We start from the raw sequence: 20,719 nt of genomic DNA, 5'->3' as shown, positions 1-20,719 counted from the left end.
GGTTCTGCACGCACGCACGCACGCGCGCACACACAGACACACACACGCACGCGCGCGCGCGCACACACACACACACACACACACACACACACACACACACACACACACACACACACACAGTGGTGTAATGTAACTAAACTTACATTTACTTATAAATACTAAGCCCTACTGTAGGCCTATTGAGCACGATTTTGAGGCATTTGTACTTTACTGGAGTATATCCAATATCCGATACTCCACTACATTCACAACTTACTAGTTACTTTGTAGATATAGGCCTACATTATAATATTATTATAAATAGCCTATAGCCTACATTAACCACTGACTCTACCCTATTTTATACCTAGGCTATTTGAAAATAGCCAATCTACAAGTTGTAGATCTGCTTTGCAAACAATTTGTAGCAGGCTACTTTTACTTTTGGTAGGCTACTTGTCTTTACTCTTTAAGTGATACAAATACTTTAATAATTTACTCAAGTAGGCTACATTTTGAATTCCGGACTTTTACTTGTAACAGAGTATTTCTATATTGCAGTATTGATACTTTTACTTTAAAGTAAAACATGTGAATACTTTTCCCACCCCTGCACAGTGTGCACACCATAATAGAGGTAATGCTTCATAGAGGCTAATGTAGATCCCACAGACCGAAGGGACTCTCTGGGTCGCCACGCTGTGATTGGTTATTATGTCGTTGTTAGGCAACCGCTGTTTTAGTCAATACTAATATTTATGGTTTGAACGCCCAGCAGAAAATGAATAAACAACTGTGTCCACACAATCACATAGTATCCTGGCCCTATGCTGCCACCTCTCATGTCATCCGTCATAATTGTGAGATTGCTCGACTTTCCCTTTCTTTTAATACTTACATCGTTATGTAGTTACCCTGCAAGGCTGCAACTAACCAGCCAATCACTGCTCAACGGTCCGACTATGGGATCCAGAACATCATGTGTGAATACAACTGCCATGACGTCACTTAATTTCACAGCAGTGGTTGTGGTTCTCAAACCTTTTCATGTCAAGCCAGTCAAGCCAAGGACTCCCGGCCATGGAACCCCATCTCACCATCTGAACATATTTTGTGACAGCCATCAGCCACCATACAAGATTTAGGCCTATGCTTAAAATGTTTCAGAAATAGCCAATACATTGGATTTTTCCACATTTCTTTCAAGACCTTTTGGAAAATTGGGAATGTAAGCTCAAATGTGTGTACTGTGTAGGTGTGATATTTTCAAATAGCCTATATCGGTTCCCAAACTTTTTAACCTCAGAGTATTTTCACTACTTCTTCATTATATATTTTTAAAAATGTATTATATTATTTTTTAAACTTAGGAAAATAAAATTGGATTTTACCTTGAGTCGTGACCCATAAAAATTGGTCCGTGACCCACAAATGGGTCCCAAACCACTGTTTGGGGACCTCCCCTGGAACCCCAGACCCCCTGAAATCCCCTCAAGGACCCCTGTGGGTCCCCAGTCCCCACTTTGAGAACCACTGTTCAAATATTGCATTACCTACTATAATAGCGTCTAGGCATCTTTTTTTCTGAGCAGATCACACTTAAAAGAATTCAGTCAAAATGTTTACTTCTGTGTTATTTATTTATAATAGCCTATATCTTTTGATAAAACGTTTACAAGTGCTGATTACTATATTACATTCACCGCATTTTAAAATGGAGACATTAGACGATGCAAAACAGCGAGAATGACAGACAGACATTCACCCCTCATGACAAAATGTGATCATTTACAAAAAGAATCTGATTGCCTGTGACACTTTTCCCAGTGAACTTGATGGCGTACTCCTCTAAATGTACGTACGTGCACGCACACGCACGCACGCACGCACGCGCACACACACACACACACACACACTCTCTCTCAATGATGAAAGAAGAGAGACAAATGGGTTATCACTTTCTCAACCCTCTCAATTATGTTATGACAGTGGTTCTCAGCCTTTTCAGGCCCCCAAAATCATGTGGGGACCCTCCAGGGGGTCCTGACCCACAGGTTGAGAACCACTGTGTTAAGATGCAAGCTGCCCTGTGGGGTTTTGATAGATTTCTTTTCATTTTCATGTTTTGTTTTTAACAGTGCAATCCAGTCCACAGCGCAATTTTCATATCAGTAAATAAGCATTTTAATATTACAAAGACCTTCAAATTAGCCAAATTAGAAGGCAGGGGTTAATTCAAACGTAACACATTTATTCTATCAAATATCAGTTTTCATTTTCATATGTCCATCCTCAGTATTGGGGGAATCAATAGGATTCTACAACTCCTCCTTCAATGCATTTTATAGCTGACAATATCCCTCATTAAGAAACTAATTTACTAGCTATTAAAATGGGTCTTGGTAAATGCTTAAAATATACAGGTAAAATATAGTTGTTTTCATCACGACCGTTTTCACTAAATAAGCACATGATCACAACAGATTTCTCATACTATTCAAATGGCAGAGAGTTTGAGGGCTACAAATATTATATTATCTTCCCTCTGGAAAAAATAGACAGATTTATTCAAAAACCTGGGCCTTACAGAATCAGAATATTGGTCAATTTAAAGTTATAAAAGTAGTCAATAAATTCATGATGATCTGTCCACTCTAAACAAAAATCACAGTATATTATTATAGTACATACCCTGTTGTTTTTTTCTCTTAAATTAGCAAATAGATTTGTATATTAAAATATATTAATTAAAATATATTACTTTGATTAACTAGTCAAACATGGAAAAACAAAATCTGATTATTTTGCCTGCTTAAGGTGACTTTGGCATATTACCATTAAAATAATTGCTATAAAACGTAGGCCTATAGGTTGCACCTCTGTGAGATTTCGAAATATTATTAATAATTCTTTGATTTGCCATCAGCAAGTACAAACACTCACTTCTGCCTTGCTGTGTCACAATGTACCGCCATGGTCTTGTAGAGCTGAACTGTGCAATAATTAATTGTTCCTTGACATAGTTCCTTTTGCCATTTTATCAAAACTTGCTGTTCTTTTCCACTGTATAAATCCTTTTGTCATATAAGACGTACATATGCTCAAGCAAGCTGTGCAACATGAAGAAAATTAAGGTCTAGTAAATCTAGGCAAATCTGAGCAAATATTTACAGAGAAAATAAACAAACAAGCCCAAGAGCGATTATCTTCATTTTCTTCCCTTCCCTCGAGTGTTATTTCTTTTCTTCCATTTGTCATTTTCTACCGTTTGTAACGGATAACATTTAACTCTAGCTTTACAAACAGATAACAGATGAGAGTATACAGTACACATCAGAGACAGCATATCTACAAGTCTAGGCTTTTTTGAGGAGGCAATATGCACTCACACTGTAGAAACCGACTTAGAACATGACCGTGGCCAGAAACATCTAAACTTGCTCTGCTCCTTTTTTTTCTAAGACGAAATGTCTTTTGTGAGTGTTAAGTGCTGTACATTATTACTATGGTATATGTAGGTGATTTTTCAAGTGCTCTCCCCTGTAACTGTTAGTAAAAACAAGGTGATGTGCAATCCTCATAACATATTTTTTTATAAAGTATCATTCAAAATGATATATATATATTTTTAAATAATATCTCTTTTTAAAAGTATAGAATTTTCTAGTTCTGAATCAGCATGTGTTCAGTACTAAATGTACAGTTTATATAAAATAGTTGCTTTTAAGTTGCACGTCCCTGCCACTTGTACATAGATACCAAATAGGAGGTACTGTACAACCAATGATTATCATTAACGCCCTTTTTTGTCTTTGAACAATCCCAACTCAGGCCCCACAATAAAAAGTGTCAGTCTAAAACACAACACAGTCGTTATAATCTACAAAAATAGCAACATTCATTTTCCCTCCTTTTCAAAAAACTACAAACATATATAAAAAAATATAGCACACTAACCCTATCTGAGTGCAAAGAATTGCCAGATTTGACATTTGTCACATATCTGAAAGACTACCGATTTGCATCAAACTGATCAACATTACTACCAAAATTGCACAAAACAAACCACTTTTCTCAGCTGTTTGGGGAACATACGAACATCCAGTGTGAATTCCTGCCTTGCTGATAGCAACCACATGCTGGTGTACGGCTACAGTCCCTCACGCCCGGTAACCGATGTTTATCAATCCTGAATGAGGTTAGTCTAACTTTGTGCATGGATGCAACGCAAACCAAATAGACCAGTGGTTCTCAACCTGTGGGTCGGGACCCCCAAGGGGGTATCCAAATTATTTTGGAGGGTCCACAGATGATTAGCTTAATGTGAAACATTGTTTTCTCACACAGTAAACAAACCAACATTAAGTTTAAGTGTATAGAGGGTATCTGCCCATTTCTAAAGTGACAATTTAAAGACTTTTCAAATACCTCTAAAATGACAAATTAAACATTAGCCAAATTGTCAAATATTCTAGGCAGAACATTTTGAAAATAGCCGATCTACATGCTCACAACAGCATTTTCACAATAGAACCGTGTTATACAAAATGTAATGCCTCAACTCTTAGTGCTCGTCAGAGTGGGGGGGTCCCCAGTTCAAATATGATAATTTTGGGGGTCGCGGCCTGAAAAGGTTGAGAACCACTGAAATAGACCAAAACAACCCACTATTATTCTTACTTTCCTATCATCGTACCACTAAACATGAGACACAAAGTTTAGAGGGGCCGATGCAGTCGTCATGGCAGAAAGCTCCGCAGCCCTTGCACATGATCATCGCCTTTAGCCGGCAGTAGCATTTAGATTGGACCTCCTCCATGCCGGAGGCCTCCATGAATGACTGTTCCGGCGATGGCTCACCCTGGTTACTGTGGTCTAAGGAGTGACCGGCAGGTATGGTAGTAACAGTCACTGAGAAGGACATCACGCTCCCATGGACACCACCGTCATTAGCCCCCGACAGCGAGGCCGGGGAGGCAGCGGGGCTGTGGTTCAAAGTGTGAGGTACTGACATGCTGATAGTGCCACCGTAGCACGGACCTACCGCAGCCTCCTGATTATCGAGTGTCCGCTGCGTTTGAAATACGGTCCGGCGCTGGTGACTGGGGTCCATTGCTATGTGAGGCGATGTGAGATATGGCTCGGAATTCCCTTGATTACTATTGCTGGTTTCGAGGTGCCTCCGCTGGGACTGAGAAAAGGGACCGGCATCTTTGGCTCTCATACTGTCCCTGTTATCTGCACCGGCAGCACCATCCTCTGATACGCAGCCTACTGGCAGAGGCTCAGACTTTACTCTAGAACACTGCGGAAAGCTTACGGCTTCATCTGACTTGGTAGCACAGTATCCATGCTGCTCCATCTTTACCCCAGAAGGAGGAGACATACGTTTCCTGGCTGGCTCCTCATCCTTGGGCCCTCCCTCCTCTCCCTCCGCGTTTTCTCTTTTCAAGTTGGTCACAGTGGTGTTAGGGATGACAGACTGGTGCAACCTCCTGCTGCTCTCTGACCCTCGGCCATATGTAGACACATTGAGGAGGTAATGTCCCGTCATAGCAGGTCTGGCCATCCTCTTGCGGCCCTGAAAGCCGACAGAGAACCTAGGCCTGTCCTCGCGTTCCTCCACATGCCCCAGTTGGTTGATTATGTACGGGCTGGGCTGTGGAGGCACAATGACTCCATAAGGTTGGCTCTGTTGGGCTTTCCTCTGCATCAGAGCCTGTAGTATCTGATCCTGGGTCTCTTTATCAGGCAGTTCTCTTTGATGTCGCACATAGTCTTGGAAAATCGCGGATCGTCCTGTTACTGAGGGTTGGTGAGAGACCTGCTTTTCAGATTTGTGGTCCCCTCCGGTGGTTGCATGTGATGTCTTTCCCTTATTACTAGATGGTAAGCCTGTCACCTTGACCTCCATCTTAGCCAACGGCTTTGGAAGGATCTGCTCCAGGGGAACCTCTTTGCCCTGCAATAGCTGAGTGACAAGTGGGTTATTTGCAGGGATACAGGAGCTGGACCTGATTATTGATCCAGTGGATAAAGGGATATCTGGTCCCTTAACACTACACACAGAAAAGGGACCTGGTTGGATCGATGATGATTCTATAGCCTTTTGAACGTTCTGGAGCCCTACATTTGAAGGACAAACTACTTGACATTTCTGTTTTTCATCATCAGCCCTGCTGAAGGTAGAGGCTTGAGACTGAACCTGATTTAACTGACCAAAGGAGTCTGATGAGTGGGAAGGAGGTGTGATGGTCTGATTGCTGTTGGTTGGTAACCGTGGGCTTGACTCCAATGATGTTGGGCTAGGGCTCAGGGATGATTGTCCCTGCTCACTACCGCCTCCCCCTGGCCCAGGGCCTGGTACTGCACCTTTGCATCCAAACGTCCCAGCAGCTGCAGCCGCTGCTGCTCTCTGTGCTCGGGCAAGCTGAGCTTTGGCTTTGATGTCGGCAAGAGTACGGGCACCGGTACGGCCAGGGCTGCTGAGGGGGGTGGGGATTGGCGTCCTTGGCGAGACTGGACTTGGCGACAACGGGATGGGAAGGATTCGTGACACTGGAATCTATATTTGCAAAAAGACAAATAATTTTATGAGCACATATCAATGAGAGTAAACACATCAGTCATACATGCTGCATAATAACTCATTATAATAAGTTGATAAGGAATTTCGATTTACTAATATTTGTCTACCTTGAGTGGTGGAACTCTCTGGTTCGTTGTTGCAGTGGGTGTGGCAGGGCTTGGCATGGATGACGTTGAAGGAGACACAGAGGAAACCGAGGACACTGAAGAAACCGAGGACAAACGGGGCCTCTTCTCAGGTGTCAGTTCAATCTCCAAGTCACTGGAAGATTTCCTTTTCAGTGGCTCTGCAGGGCCGGTGGCCACCAGGGTAACTGATGAAGACTCTTCACTCTCCAGCCGGTTAGGCTGATCCACAGACTCTTCACTCTCCATGCGGTTAGGCTGATCCACAGACTCTTCACTCTCCATGCGGTTAGGCTGATCCACAGACTCTTCACTCTCCATGCGGTTAGGCTGATCCACAGACTCTTCACTCTCCATGCGGTTAGGCTGATCCACAGACTCTTCACTGTCCAGCCGGTTAGGCTGATCCACAGATGCTGGCACGTCTTCCTTTGACTCACAAGTGGCCGTTGGTGGCACGATGTTCTTCACGGGAGACTGAGGGAGATCCTCCTTATCCTCTTTCACGTCCTCTTTGCGGTTCTTTTTAGGCGGAATGACTTCTTCTGCATCCACTTCGGCGGGTCTCTCCACAGCGAGTGCTGTCGGTGCAGGTGCCGGCACTGGAACAGGTACAGGTGCCACGGATCTGGCCAGCCTTCGATCCCCAATGAGCAGAGATCGCCGTGTCTTCATGGGTTCCATAGTGGTGGGGGCCGACTCTTTCAGGGCAGGCTGTGGCTTTGGAGGCTCCTGTGATAGTGACTTCGTGTCTCTACTAGTGGCAGCAGCAGACTGGCTGTTGTCCTTCGTGTCCTTGGGATTCTCCAGTGCTTGAACAGCAGGTCCTGTGCGGTGGCCGGGAGACTGGGGCCTGGCAGGTACTTGATTCAGATCAGCCTCTGTCAGCTCTTTAGATTCTTCATAGCTGAGCCCAGAGCTACACACCAGAGAAAGGGGAGGGGGCAGGAGTGTTAAAAGAGACAAAGGAAGACACATGGTGTGTAGAAATGGTTGAAAAATAATTATTATCATTGTATATATTGTATGCATTGTATTGCATTGTATACATAGTATAATACAATCATCAACAATCACGCTTTCTGTTCTGACTCATTGTCAGAATTGTGACGGAAACAATTCTCTGGAAAACACAGCTTAAAAAGCACCAGGTGGGACAATTTCATTACCAATACATTTGTTTCTCTAACATTGGACATGTGTTAAAAAAGATTTTTAACTTTTATTTTATATTTATTTATTTCATATTTATTTGTTCTATTATTAGCTTTAATGTGTCAAGTTTTGAGTTTCAGTTTTAGTTATTTGGGATGCCGTGATTCTCACTAATAAATTAATGGATGAATAAGGGTGAAAATATGTACTGTATATAAATGTATCACCATTACAGAAAGTAACTTCCAGCCATTTGACAGGAATCATAAAACAGTATTTGTAGTTACACAAGCCTGAGCAAAACTAGACATACTTGGGAACCACACAAATCGGGACTGATGTACTGTATGTCAGGTACGATGCAAATTGGGAATGCATGCTCCACCCAGTTATGCAATACCCATTGTACTGGAGTCGCTGTACCCATTGCTAGAGTACCAACTGCGTACAGTACAAATAATGTTAGATATTACAACCAATGTGATATTTATGGTATGAATAGGCACTGGCAATGATGCAAGTTGGGAATGCATGCCCCACCGATTTGTGGTGTATCTGTTGTCAGAGAACCCTACCAACTACAATATGAAATATTAAGATACGAGGATCTGTGATGCCGTCAATAACTGCCGACGTTGTGTTGATGACATACATCGACATAAATGGGAGACCTACGAACCCGTAGAGTCGTAGACAGACAGACAGATACAGAGATTTTGTGCATTGCTTTGTAAAATAAGTTTCACTTTTATTGTGCACAGCACACTACCACTATTGATGCCACATGTCATCAAGCTCGGCCCATCGGCTCACCAATGGATTGGGTTTACAAATCAGGGAAGCTGCCATCAATTGTTGGAGATGTACTGACGTTTCCACTTTTGATTTCTATTCATGCTAAAGAGTGACTTACTTTTCGCCATAGTAGTTCTCAAAGAAGGTCTCTTTCCAGTGCTCCACTTTTTTTTCCTTTTCAATTTCTTGTCGTATTCTTAGCTGTAACTCTGGAGTGAACTCACCTGAAAAAACAAAGAGAAAATGTTTTACATTATACTTGCTCTCTTTCCACATCCCCTCTTTTGTGTTGTTCTTATAATGGACTTTGTGAATTCGATAATTTGTTCATGTATCCAATGGCACTGACCCTCAGCCAGCCTGTCCTTCCATGACTGTGCAGCCGATGTGAAGAACTCGTTGTTCAGGGCAGAACTGGTGACCTTGAGAAGACCATCCATACATGCCTGGGGAGAAGGAGAGGTGGCCGGTATGGTTACACGTCAGCACTCCGACACGTCGCTATTCCGACCACCTAAACCTAACCTTAACCCTAACCTCAGTAAAACTAACGCTGGTTAATGCTAATCTGAAGAGTAGCTAACCTGCCGACGCTGGTGAATGCTAACCTGATGAGTAGCTAACCTGCCGACACTGGTGTATGCTAACATGGTGCGTCGAAATGGAGACCCGTCCCCGGCCGGTATTAGGGGTATGAGATGGTAAGCCATGTATTAACCTTTAGAACCCTATTCTGGCCCCCTGTTCTGGGGCCTGTGCAGGTCATAATAGGCGAGGTCTCCCTGATATCCTCTCCACATTCGGTGAGATTATTTAAGTGCAACAAGGCTGCATAAATGTTGGATCTACCTGCTGGTCAACCTCAGGTAAAAGTTTGAGCAGCCTCTGTTGACATTCTGTGGGAAGGACAGAGAAGGTATGCTTGTTGATGATCGCACGCAGGTTAGTGTTGACTAAGATGGAGTCTGGAGTTTCCACATCTATTTCACACTTGTTACGTTTCAGCTGCCCTGGAAAACAAAACAAGGGAGGGATATAACCTTAACACGATGTCGATATACAGTATTTTCGATTTATCAACACAAACCTTTCATATTTGTGACATGAAATGAGATGACATGACAAGTCGATCATAATGGAGAATTTAATATAAATATGCCTGACGTTTGTACTCACGTGCATTGAGACGACTGGACCTCGGGGCTATCTTCCTGGTTGCAGCCGTGTGGCACAGTTCTGTTTTGACAGAGGAAGAGGAACTGGAGGACGAGTTCTGAGGGCTGGCAGGACAGCGTTCTGACTGTTTCAGTTCCCATAGTGATGCTGCCAATCAGAAAAGTTATGTTGTTGTTTTTTTTACAATGAAATTAAGACTTTTTGTACTAGGAGATCCTGTGCCACACTACATTGCCAAGCGAAACGAAATATGCTGGGTGTGCTGGGGCTGGTTTAAACTGAAATATTTACCACTTACTAGTCTTTGTAGTAATGTTGTCAGTTATATCTTTGACCGTCTTCAGGAGTAGTCTGGGGCTGGAGGTAGTAGCCATTCCACCCTGCCTACGCTGCCTCTGTTGCTGCTGCTTCAAGGCCTAAAACAAGCAAAAGAAAAGAGACAATAAGGAAGGAACGAAAGTACAATGATAAGAAATGTTCAAAACAAGTCTCTGTGTGAAAATGAGCAGCTCTCTCTCCCCCGGCTGAAGCCAATGCTCGCCTGAGTTTAAAATGGTGTTCCAATGAAATGAAATGCATAACTTGATCACAAATTATCATATAAAGATAACCAACAGATTCCAGAACAATATTGATTACATGCTTTTCCTTTCTTTTCAAATGATAAAAAAATAAATACAAAAAAGGGGTGGGGCGGTTATAAGTCTCCACAATATCTCACATTTTAGCCAAACCTTCATCTTACTAGGGTTTCAGTAGCCTAATAAACCAAAGCAATTGGTCTTTAGCTGAACATTTCCACTAGAGTGCAGATGGAGTGAATTACAATCTGTGCAATCAAGTGAAATCTAATTACATGCAACACAAAAGGCATGAGGCAGCCAATAGGAAAATGTTGAAGGGGTGGATTATGAGAACATTAATAAAACCAGCTATAAGCATTTTTTCCCCTGACACCCGTTGTTTTTAAATAACCAGCACAAGATGTCTAAGTAACACCCTGGGAATTGAGCATAACAAGCATAACGAGTGCCTGTGTGAAAACCTACAGTAGCACCAAAATTGTGTGCTGAGGCATTTTGTGAAAATGTACTACAGCAAAGAGTATCAAATTTAAAGGACAACTTTAGTTTTTTACAACAAGGGTTCATATTTTAGATTGTAATTAGAGAATATACAAGATGAGTGTTAAAATTATTTCATTTACTTCTTTCTATTGTTTTAGAGATTCTTATTTCAGTGGTTGGGGGCATGCGTACAAGTACTAAATATGTCATTTTACACAGAATAAACCCATTACCAAGACACAACGCAACCTTTCATGGTTGGATGTGACTTATGGGGGCTAGAAGTGTTACTGTAAATAGCAATAAAGAAACTGCTGATTTATTATCTAAAAAGACATATTTAGCCACTTGTACGCATGCCCCACATTTTAGCAATAAAACAATAGAACAAAGCAAATGAAAACATTTTCACACTCACCTTTTCTTTTCTCTAATTACAATCTAAAATATGAACCCTTGTTGTAAAAAACTAAAGTTGTCCTTTAAGGCAAACTTCTTTTGATTTACCAGATTAACAAGGATTAGATTAGAGGCAAAAGAACAACTAATATGAATTGTGGCATATGTGCTATTGAAAACAATTATTTTTCAGACAACTGAAGAAACCAACAGACTGTCTGCAACAGTCCCAACAGTTAGTAATTGTAGAAAATAAAGACATTGTACCTGCTTCAGGGCTTTCTTGCTGTGTTTCTGAGAAGGAGAGATGAGCTTGCTGGCAGGGACAGAGGGTGACGAGCATCGAGGCTGTGGAGACGAGGGCTGCGACTGGAGCTTGGAGGGGACTAAGAAAACAAAAAGTGCAAAGTAGATGTTACAAAATACATCCCCCGAGGGAGCCACACTGACTTTTCACGCAGTGCCATTGTTTTGATGAAAGTTAAAACCATTAAGATACACAAATAGGCATATGGCATTACTATTCAAGAATAACTGATTATCAAAATCAAAATGGCCTAAAAGCCTCGCGGCAATAGACTTCTCTGCTATTTCCTCATCTCTCACAGATGTGCAAAGTTTCCACATACCGTAGCAGAGCTGCTGGTGTCTTTTAGGTGGTTTTCTTAGCATTTGACCTCTTGGCTCTTTGCATAGATTATCTCACGAATACGTCTAGTCAAGAGACATCCTCCCACCCTGCACTGTGCCAAGGTTATTTATTTGCTTGCCAGTTTCTAACATGCATAATGAGGAAGTGGTCACGGGTCAAACTGAGAAAATACAGTTTCCTGTTTCAACACTCGCTCAAAATATTAAAGTGGCAGGGAGCAGTAATGATAAACAACATTTATACTTGGGCAAAAGGGTCTTCTTTTTGAAGCTGCTCTACAATAAAACAAACAGGTGTAATTAAGCTAAAGAAGTGGTTGGAAACCATAATATAGAGCAAGAAAAATAGAAGCCAAAGAACCTCGACTCATTGTGATGAATAACCACAAACTACTCTGTTGGCAATAAATATATTACTTTTATTGAGACATAAAATATTATAGCTTTTTACATCAGTGTTTACTTACCAGCACCAACAAATAAAACATAACATCTACGTGAATGCATATGTAAGCATATTGCCTATATCAGTGCCTTATATATTGTATATTCCCAGTATAGCCGGGTCCATGCTCAAGCTCCCTCAGCCCTATGTTCCCTCAGCCTTATGTTCCCTCAGCCCTATGTTCCCTCAGCCATATGTTCCCTCAGCCCTATGTTCCCTCAGCCCTATGTTCCCTCATCCCAAAATAGGACCCTATGTTCCCTCAGCCCTATGTTCCCTCAGACCAAAAATCTCAGTCCCCCATGGCATTGTTTCCGACGTCTCATTGTTCTGACGCCCCATTCGTCCGATGCTGGTGAATGCTAACCTGGTGAATGCTAACCTGCCGACGCTGCTGAATGCTAACCTGGCGAATACTAACCTGGTGAATGCTGACCTGCCAACGCTGGTGAATGCTAACCCGTGAATGCTGACCTGCCGATACTGGTGAATGCTAACCTTTTGAATGCTGGTGAATGCTAACCTTGTGAATGCTGACCTGCCGATGCTGGTGAATGCTAACCTGGTGAATGTTAACCTGAAGAATGCTAACCTGATGACACTGGTGAATGCTAACCTGGTTAATGTTAACCTGGTGAATGATAACCCTAACATCAGTAAAACTATGCCTAAACCTAACCCTGCAGGACTAAAGAGATGTCAGACTTATGGGCAGTCCCCTAATAGGCCCTATGTTCCCTCAGCCCACACATTTTTCTTTACACCTGTGTTGATGGTAACCACAACATCAAATTATACGTGCACTGTTGAAAGCACATGTTCTGGGGATACTTACACGTGTACATCATGTTGCAAGGGATTATTTTGGTTAGAACTGATTAAAATAACTTTGTATTTAACACAGAAAGAAGGCTAATAGCGACAGTCAGGTCGCAGTTACTATCACCAGTAAGACTCCCTAATCGGGAGATAAGCGACCGTTGGTCGCTTATCTCCACAAACAATATGTCAAAATCGTCTAGGAAGGATGGTGTGAGTCATGCTGGCAGTATGACATCACACCGTACACAAATGACCCTTATATAAGACCGGCATTATCTACCGACAGATTAGTAACAAGATGTCAAAATCGTTGAAGGTTGAATCTCCAGATATGGAGATAACCAACACATCCCTCCATATATGGAGATAACCGACGAATCTCACTAAGTCTGACCTCACAAGTCCCATATTTGGACACGATATGGAGATATCATCAGCCATGCCCTTTTATGCCCATATATGGAGATATCATCTGTCTGTCACTTCTATGTCCAAATATGGAGTTCTGTGTCAGCCATTCCCACATATTTCAAATTAGTGACATACTACAAGGGGACAAATACTCATATTTGTTGATTATTTTGGTTTCTATGGTTACCAGATAAAGATATTTCACTTTGCACAATTTGTTGATTTTTAGTTGCTATGGTTACTTGATAAAGGCCTTTCACTCGTTTGTTGATATTTTGCCACACATGATCTCCAAATTTGGGCATGGTGCACAGTCACAGTGACATCATAGCTAGTGACATCACCAGCAGCGAAGCTAGCAGTGTGATTGCGGAGATATGAGCAGGGCAAAGGTGTGACGTGTGACGTGTGACCGACCGACCGACCGACGGACGGACGGACGGACGGACGGCCGGTGGAGGTTTTCATAGTAAACTGCTCCCTGACAGTCGCAAAAACCTCCACTGGCTATCTGTTAGTCCGTCAGTCAGTCCGTCTGTCCATCACACGTCACGTCACACTTTTGCCCTACTCATATCTCCGCCATCGTTGCCCCTATCCATGCCAAACTTTGCACACACACTCCTTGGCAGCCAAACCACAACCTCCACCCCTGAGCTCCAGGGACCCCCTGCCGCCGCCTGCCAAAAAGTTAAAAAATGACCAAATAACTACCCCAACGGGGCTGCTCACTGGGAATTCCCGGGGACCACCAACTCCTGGTGCTACAGAACGGATGCAAAAGTGGTTGCAAAAGTGGTTCCTAGTGGAGGACCCCCGCCACTGCAGCGCACATAAAATGCCGTAACACGGCCTACGAGCGACCGGGACCCGCGCGTCTGCACACTCCTTGACTGCCAAACCATTACCTCCACCCCTCAATTCTCACATGGCCCTCTTCTAGCGCCACCATGAGGCCGATTCTTGCAAAACACATTTTTTCCCCCAAAATCACACAAATCGGTAGCCTACACAGTATGTCTACACTCATGTCATCAACATGGATCTGTCCCATATAGCGCCTCCATCAGGCCAATTTTTTTTAAATACATTTTTGGACACTGCTCCTACAAATTTTGCCCTAAAATCACAAAAATCGGTACACACTTGCTCTACGCTCATGTCATCAACATGGATCTGTCCCATTTAGCGCCACCTTCAGGCCGATTTTTAATAACACATTTTTGGACACTACTCCTACACATTTTGCCCTAAAATCAGGCAAATCGGTACACAGTATGTCTACACTCATGTCATCAACATGGATCTGTCCCATATAGCGCCACCATCAGGCCGATTTTTTCAAACACAGTTTTGGACACTGCTCCTACACATTTTGCCCTAAAATCAGGCAAATCGGTACACAGTATGTCTACACTCATGTCATCAACATGGATCTGTCCCATATAGCGCCACCATCAGGCCGATTTTTTCAAACACATTTTTGGACACTGCTCCAACACATTTTGGCCTAAAATCACACTGCGACCTGACGGTCGCTTATCTCCCGATTAGGGAGTCTTACTGGTTATTAAGGCCATATCACATATGGGTATTCCCAGATGATGCCCTGTTAGGGGAACCACACCAACATAATCCATATATGGCCAAGACTGGTGGCCAAGACAGATGGCACGACCTTGCCCAGTAAGACGCCCTTAATGGGACATCGGAACAATGAGATGTCGGACTAATGCCATGGCATCTATTTTGGGCTTAGGGAACATAGGGTCTATTTTTGGGTTGAGGGAACATAGGGCTGAGGGAACATAGGGTCTATTTTGGAATTGAGGGAACATAGGGCTCGGGGAAACATAGGGTTGAGGGAACATAGGGTATAATAAATTGTTAGGGAGCGAGGAAACATAGGGCTGAGGGAACATAGGGCTGAGGGAACATAGGGCTGAGGGAGCTTGAGCATGACCCCGTATAGCCAGGGTCTTCTCATATAACCACGTTTCAATTTTCTTATTTGGTTCTACAGTTGTACAACACCTACAGGGGTAGCAGTACAGTTCTGGAAGTGTAATAACTTGCATAAAGATGAAAAACATATTTGGGTGAAATCTACTACAAAATATGTTGTTACATTTTTAAATCCATGATGGATTTGTACAGAAAGACTGATGCAGCTATAATAAACCAATGGAACATGTAAAGTAAACATTCTGAATTTCTTAACTAATATGCACAGTACCTCTCCGCCTCCACCTTCCCCTTCGGCCCTCTGGTGCATTGGAATTGCTGTTGTATTCTGTGCTTCGGGAATCAGAGAGATTGTCGCTGCTGTCTTCAGAGCCATCTTCGGACAGCTCATTGGCCACATCTGAGACGTCCTTCTACATAACACATGACAGGCATATATTAATTACCTTTATGTTACATGTACAACAGCGTGTGTGTGTGTGTGTGTGTGTGTGTGTGTGTGTGTGTGTGTGTGTGTGTGTGTGTGTGTGTGTGTGTGTGTGTGTGTGTGTGTGAAAGATGTATGTTACTTATCTTTTAAGTGCTGTAATGACCATGAACATATACCCTATTTAGGATTGTTTCCCCACCAGTCACTTTTAAGAGCACTACCAGTTTATTATTTATTTTTTATTATTTTTGGAGGGCTGCCAAAGTGGCTGGTATACAGTAGGCAAACTGACCAACCACAGACAAAATGTACCACCTGTTGGCTGGTGGATTTTTTTTCTGCTTGTGGAGGATAGTGTTCTTTGGAGAGCCGTTTACACTGTACACCAAGTCAACTTCATAGTATATGCAAATGTATCTGCCAACAAAGGTGTTTGATTCGAAACTGTCTTATTGTCAGGCTAACCTTCAAGGTGTAGACTCCCATTCGGCCAGGAACTTTGTAGAATAATCCCTCCTCACCACGGGAGTTTGTGTGTAGCATTGCATTGAGACATGCCAATGGGGAGGTTCCACTAGATCATAAAAGAGAAATGCAAATTACACATCTGTTTCACCGTTAAGAAAGACTGCTGCGAGGGTGCTGTAAAGGAATGAAAACCTGTTCTGGTATCTGGGTGGGAAAAGCTATCATGCATTAACAAATACAATATACCGGTAGATTTTCAGGCTGCACAGTTGTATCTTTCCATAGGAAAACAAATGCACAAAACATTTCTCCCCAAGAGAGCCATCAACTATTGTGTTAATGTTAACAATTACTCCACAATTCACTGTTCACTAGCAGGGTGCCTACAGAGGTAGTTGGCTAACATTTGCCAGATTATTTGTCCCATTTGTCAAACTATATACCATAATATTCCTTTGAAAGAAGACATTTTGAACTAGGCTTTTTGTTCAGTAAATTAAATTTTCTTACCAATTCTGTTATTATTCAGATTAAATGCAATCACTCAACGTCCATAAAACGATGCAAATATAAATTGCTTCTTGTTGCATGAAAAGTTTATTTTCATGCAACAGCTGAATTCAGGTGTGTTTAACAAATTTGAATAAAGGTTGTAGTAATAGTTTAGTTACACAACGAAACAAAACTGAACAAAAGACATGTTATTGTTAATAACATGCACAAGGTAAGACAAAACAAAATGGCATTGCAGTGAGTTGGTTAACGGGTATAGTTGGTGGGCAGGTGGGGGGTGGGGTCTAGCTTTTTTCTTACCTTCTAGATGAGAACAGTGACAATGAGACAAAAAGAAATGATATAATTAGAATTTGAGTGAAATAATCACCACTATGTAAACAAGTTGAAGGAAATTACATGACATGAGCATCCATACAGGAGGAGAAAGACACAGTCACACTGCTTCTTATGACGCTATGGACCTAGCGTGAACAACATTTGCCATGATAAGACTACTGCCAGAAATGAAGGAACTAGAATTATTCTTTACCTAATTTCTTTAAGCCTTTCTCTTTGGATGACCTGCAGGATCTCTTTATGGCTCATGGGCGTGTTTGGATACTTCTCCAAAACCTGAAAGAAACATAATATTTTTAAAGGACATAAAAATTACAATGATGCAAATAATGTTTGACTATGCTGTGCAGCATAAACTAATATAACTGGTAATATAACTGCTACAATTCTATATAATACACCTTTATGGAGTAGTAGCTACAGTAGCCATCAAAGTGAAATTTACATAATGTAGTGGGTTAGCCTATGGGTTGCAACAAAGTCAACAGCCTATGGGTTGCAACAAATTCAACATGTCAGTTTTCAAAATGTATGGCGTTTATGAAGTTATAAGAGCGGCATTAAAGCGGCACTATGTAACTTTTTTGTAATTGTAAAATGTAATTTACCAATATGTATGGCAGAGTATATTATTACAATATATAACAAACAATTGGTGTGGTTGTAGGCCTATATTGTCTCCCTGCTCTTCTATTGAGACATTTATCATGTCAAAAGTCATGTCTCACCTAGACATAGGATCTGACATGAATTTTGACCTAATGATCAAGATTCAGTTTATCCCCTGAACAAGCAAGAAGGCTCTATTAGCTCAATGTTGTTCTTTTGCCTCTTGAACCGGGTTCAAATCTGGGGTAGAAGTAGAAGAGTAAAGTTACATAGTGCAGTTGACAGCTTGGGCTGGAGCTGGGGAATCCACAGAAATCCCATCAGCGGTTTGAAATAACATCTGCGGTAACTAATTCCCTTGCCTCTGGGATAATTGTCAACAACAAAGACACATGCATACAGACTTCTCTAATGAATGAAGGTGTGCTTTTCTACGGTTATATCAACTTGACCCCCTCAGTGGACAAGTGCAGTACTACTAGCAGTAAATTATTCTGGTGATGCCATCACCGTGATGGAAGGAATTTAATATAGGAAAATGCTTTTGGGTATTTGGGACTTGGAGGGATCCTGACTGAGGAAGCAGTCATTCATTGGCAATATTATCATGTTTGTAACGTATAGCTTGCTACCTTAATATTCTGCAGAGGGGCAATGACATACTTCCATCACTGTGAGAGGATTCTCAGAATGACAGCAGATGTGTTTTCTGACAGTATTCACTTAACCACATCTTAGTTAATTTAAACCTTAACCCTTAATAGCCCCAACACAGATAGCACTGCGTTGTGAACTTGCAGATATTTTTTCTGTTGTGGCGTTAGTTTATTTCGCTCAAATATTTAGGCTACTAATCTATCAACTATCTGTAGATTCTGTACACGAGTTAACTTTGTCAATAAGAAAACAGTCATCCAAGTTCCACTTCAACCCAAGTATTGAAACTGCAGAAGGTTTTAAAGCAGCTGGCATTCATGTGGACAATCCTAGGTATTAAACAAGAATCATGTTCAGTGTTTGTAATCACGAAAGCAACATAGTTACGTTTATTATGTGATTATACATGAATGTATGTGCTTATCGCAGCTCTCCATGGTAGCGCTACACTAGCAAGACTGTAACTTGAGTCCTATGGCAAGTATTGGTTATATCTCGCTCCGTTAGCATGTAAGAGATTAGCTAGGTCAGACAGAGCGAGCTGCTAACTGGCTAGCAGCACAGCTATAGCTTTATAGGCAACACTTTGACGTGTTTACTAATAAGGAAGGTTTACTTTAGCTCACTCTAGTCTAGAATGTGTGACATGTTGTCTGTCACACACACGCGCTGGCTGTCTAGTAGACACGACACGCATGGGTTTGGGTGCGCATACAAAAAGAAAAACACTGCTTTCTATTGGTCTGAATCAAGTACACATATTCAAGGGTGTTACACCATGGTTACACCACATTAGCAGCTCTTTTTTTTTTTAAAGCTTAATAATATGTACGTCGCACGAGCGTGTCTCGCGACAAAAATGACGCGGGTCGCATCTACACTTTCATTTCCCTCCCCCATGCAGTTGAATCATTTTTGTCGAGCTACTACACGGGTCGCGCAACGAACAGCCGCCGTGACCGTGGAACGTCCAAACGTGGATCCCCGTCCAGTCAGTAGCGTCCACTCCACACCACACACACACTGACACATATACACACACACAGGCCTCGATCGTCGCCGTGGACGCAGCCTTCAAGCCTCATTTTTATTCCTACTAGTACGGTTGTTCGATGGTGGTGTCGCTTGTCGACAAGAGCCGATCGGCAAGCTCACAACGCGTCGCCAGCTTGCCAATCGATCGGCTCTTGTCGGCGAGCGCCACTACACGTACGACAAGTCTGCAGCAAGCGGCGGCGGTGGGTCATGGATGAACTCATAAACACAGTTCAGTTGTACAAGTGGGAGAGCAGAGCTGCAAAGGAAAACAACCACAAACACACGGGCGGATCAGAAAAAACGGCATGGATACCGTCTTGGCTGCTTCTGCCCACGTCCTCCCCTTCTTTTTCTTCTGCCGCTCCCTCATCGTCGCCGTCTTGTGCGGAGTATTTTAGTGTTGTTGTTGAACGTGTCTGTTGAAATGTTGCTTTAGTTACCGCGTAAGCTCCTCTCCGTCTGCCATGTTGGACTTTACTGTAAAGAGTGTGTCATGTGACTACCGAAAGAGACGTCATCTTACTGTATGGCTGCTGTCATGTCAAAGTCCTGAGTTTTCTCATGTATGTAGGCTATGTAGCTAGGCCACCCAGTGCTTCTCAAACTTTTTCATGTCAAGGACCCCCAAATGGACACTTAAGCAAATAGCCCACGGACCCCAATTTAAAAAGACATGCCAGGGACCCCCATAAGAGAAGATTTTTACGGCTCTATAGCCTCTAGTAGTGATTCCTAACCATTTTAATTTCAAGGACCCCCAGTTTGACTGTCAAACTAAACTAGCTTAATAGCCTACATGTCAAACTTGTAGGCTATTAGGCTCTGAGATCCCAATTAATATTGTAAAATCAATGTTAATTTAACTCAGAGTTGCATACCCATAAGGATCCATTTGGTTCCTATCTATCATTTAGCTGGGGACTCCCTGGAACTCCCTCAATGACCCCTGGGGGTCCCCACTCCCCAGACCCCACTTTGAGAACCAATTATATAAAGGTATGTAGCCTATGCATGATCATCACATCACAAATATTGTAATCACACATGACGACCACCACAATTATGACTTGGTAATTGCGTAGTAAT

The 20,719-nt window shown here is 42.3% G+C and overlaps 1 protein-coding gene across 1 annotated transcript; it reads right to left on the bottom strand.

Moving 5' to 3' along the window:
- Nucleotides 1-1,665: 1,665 nt before the first annotated feature.
- Nucleotides 1,666-20,089, bottom strand: asxl2 (ASXL transcriptional regulator 2). Its single transcript, XM_080750739.1, has 12 exons — nucleotides 19,947-20,089; nucleotides 17,523-17,605; nucleotides 16,475-16,583; nucleotides 15,851-15,992; nucleotides 11,553-11,671; nucleotides 10,118-10,235; nucleotides 9,820-9,966; nucleotides 9,493-9,653; nucleotides 8,993-9,089; nucleotides 8,762-8,867; nucleotides 6,676-7,612; nucleotides 1,666-6,544 (listed from the first exon to the last, which is right to left on the bottom strand). The coding sequence occupies exons 1-12, from the start codon at nucleotides 20,001-20,003 to the stop codon at nucleotides 4,667-4,669; spliced, it is 3,954 nt and encodes a 1,317-aa protein (XP_080606865.1). The 5' UTR covers nucleotides 20,004-20,089; the 3' UTR covers nucleotides 1,666-4,666.
- Nucleotides 20,090-20,719: the final 630 nt, after the last annotated feature.

Source organism: Nannobrachium achirus (assembly GCF_963921795.1).
Source record: "Nannobrachium achirus genome assembly, chromosome: 20".
NCBI lineage: Eukaryota > Metazoa > Chordata > Actinopteri > Myctophiformes > Myctophidae > Nannobrachium > Nannobrachium achirus.
The sequence above is the reverse complement of the archived record's forward strand: the minus strand, read 5'-3'. Positions and strand labels throughout refer to the sequence as shown.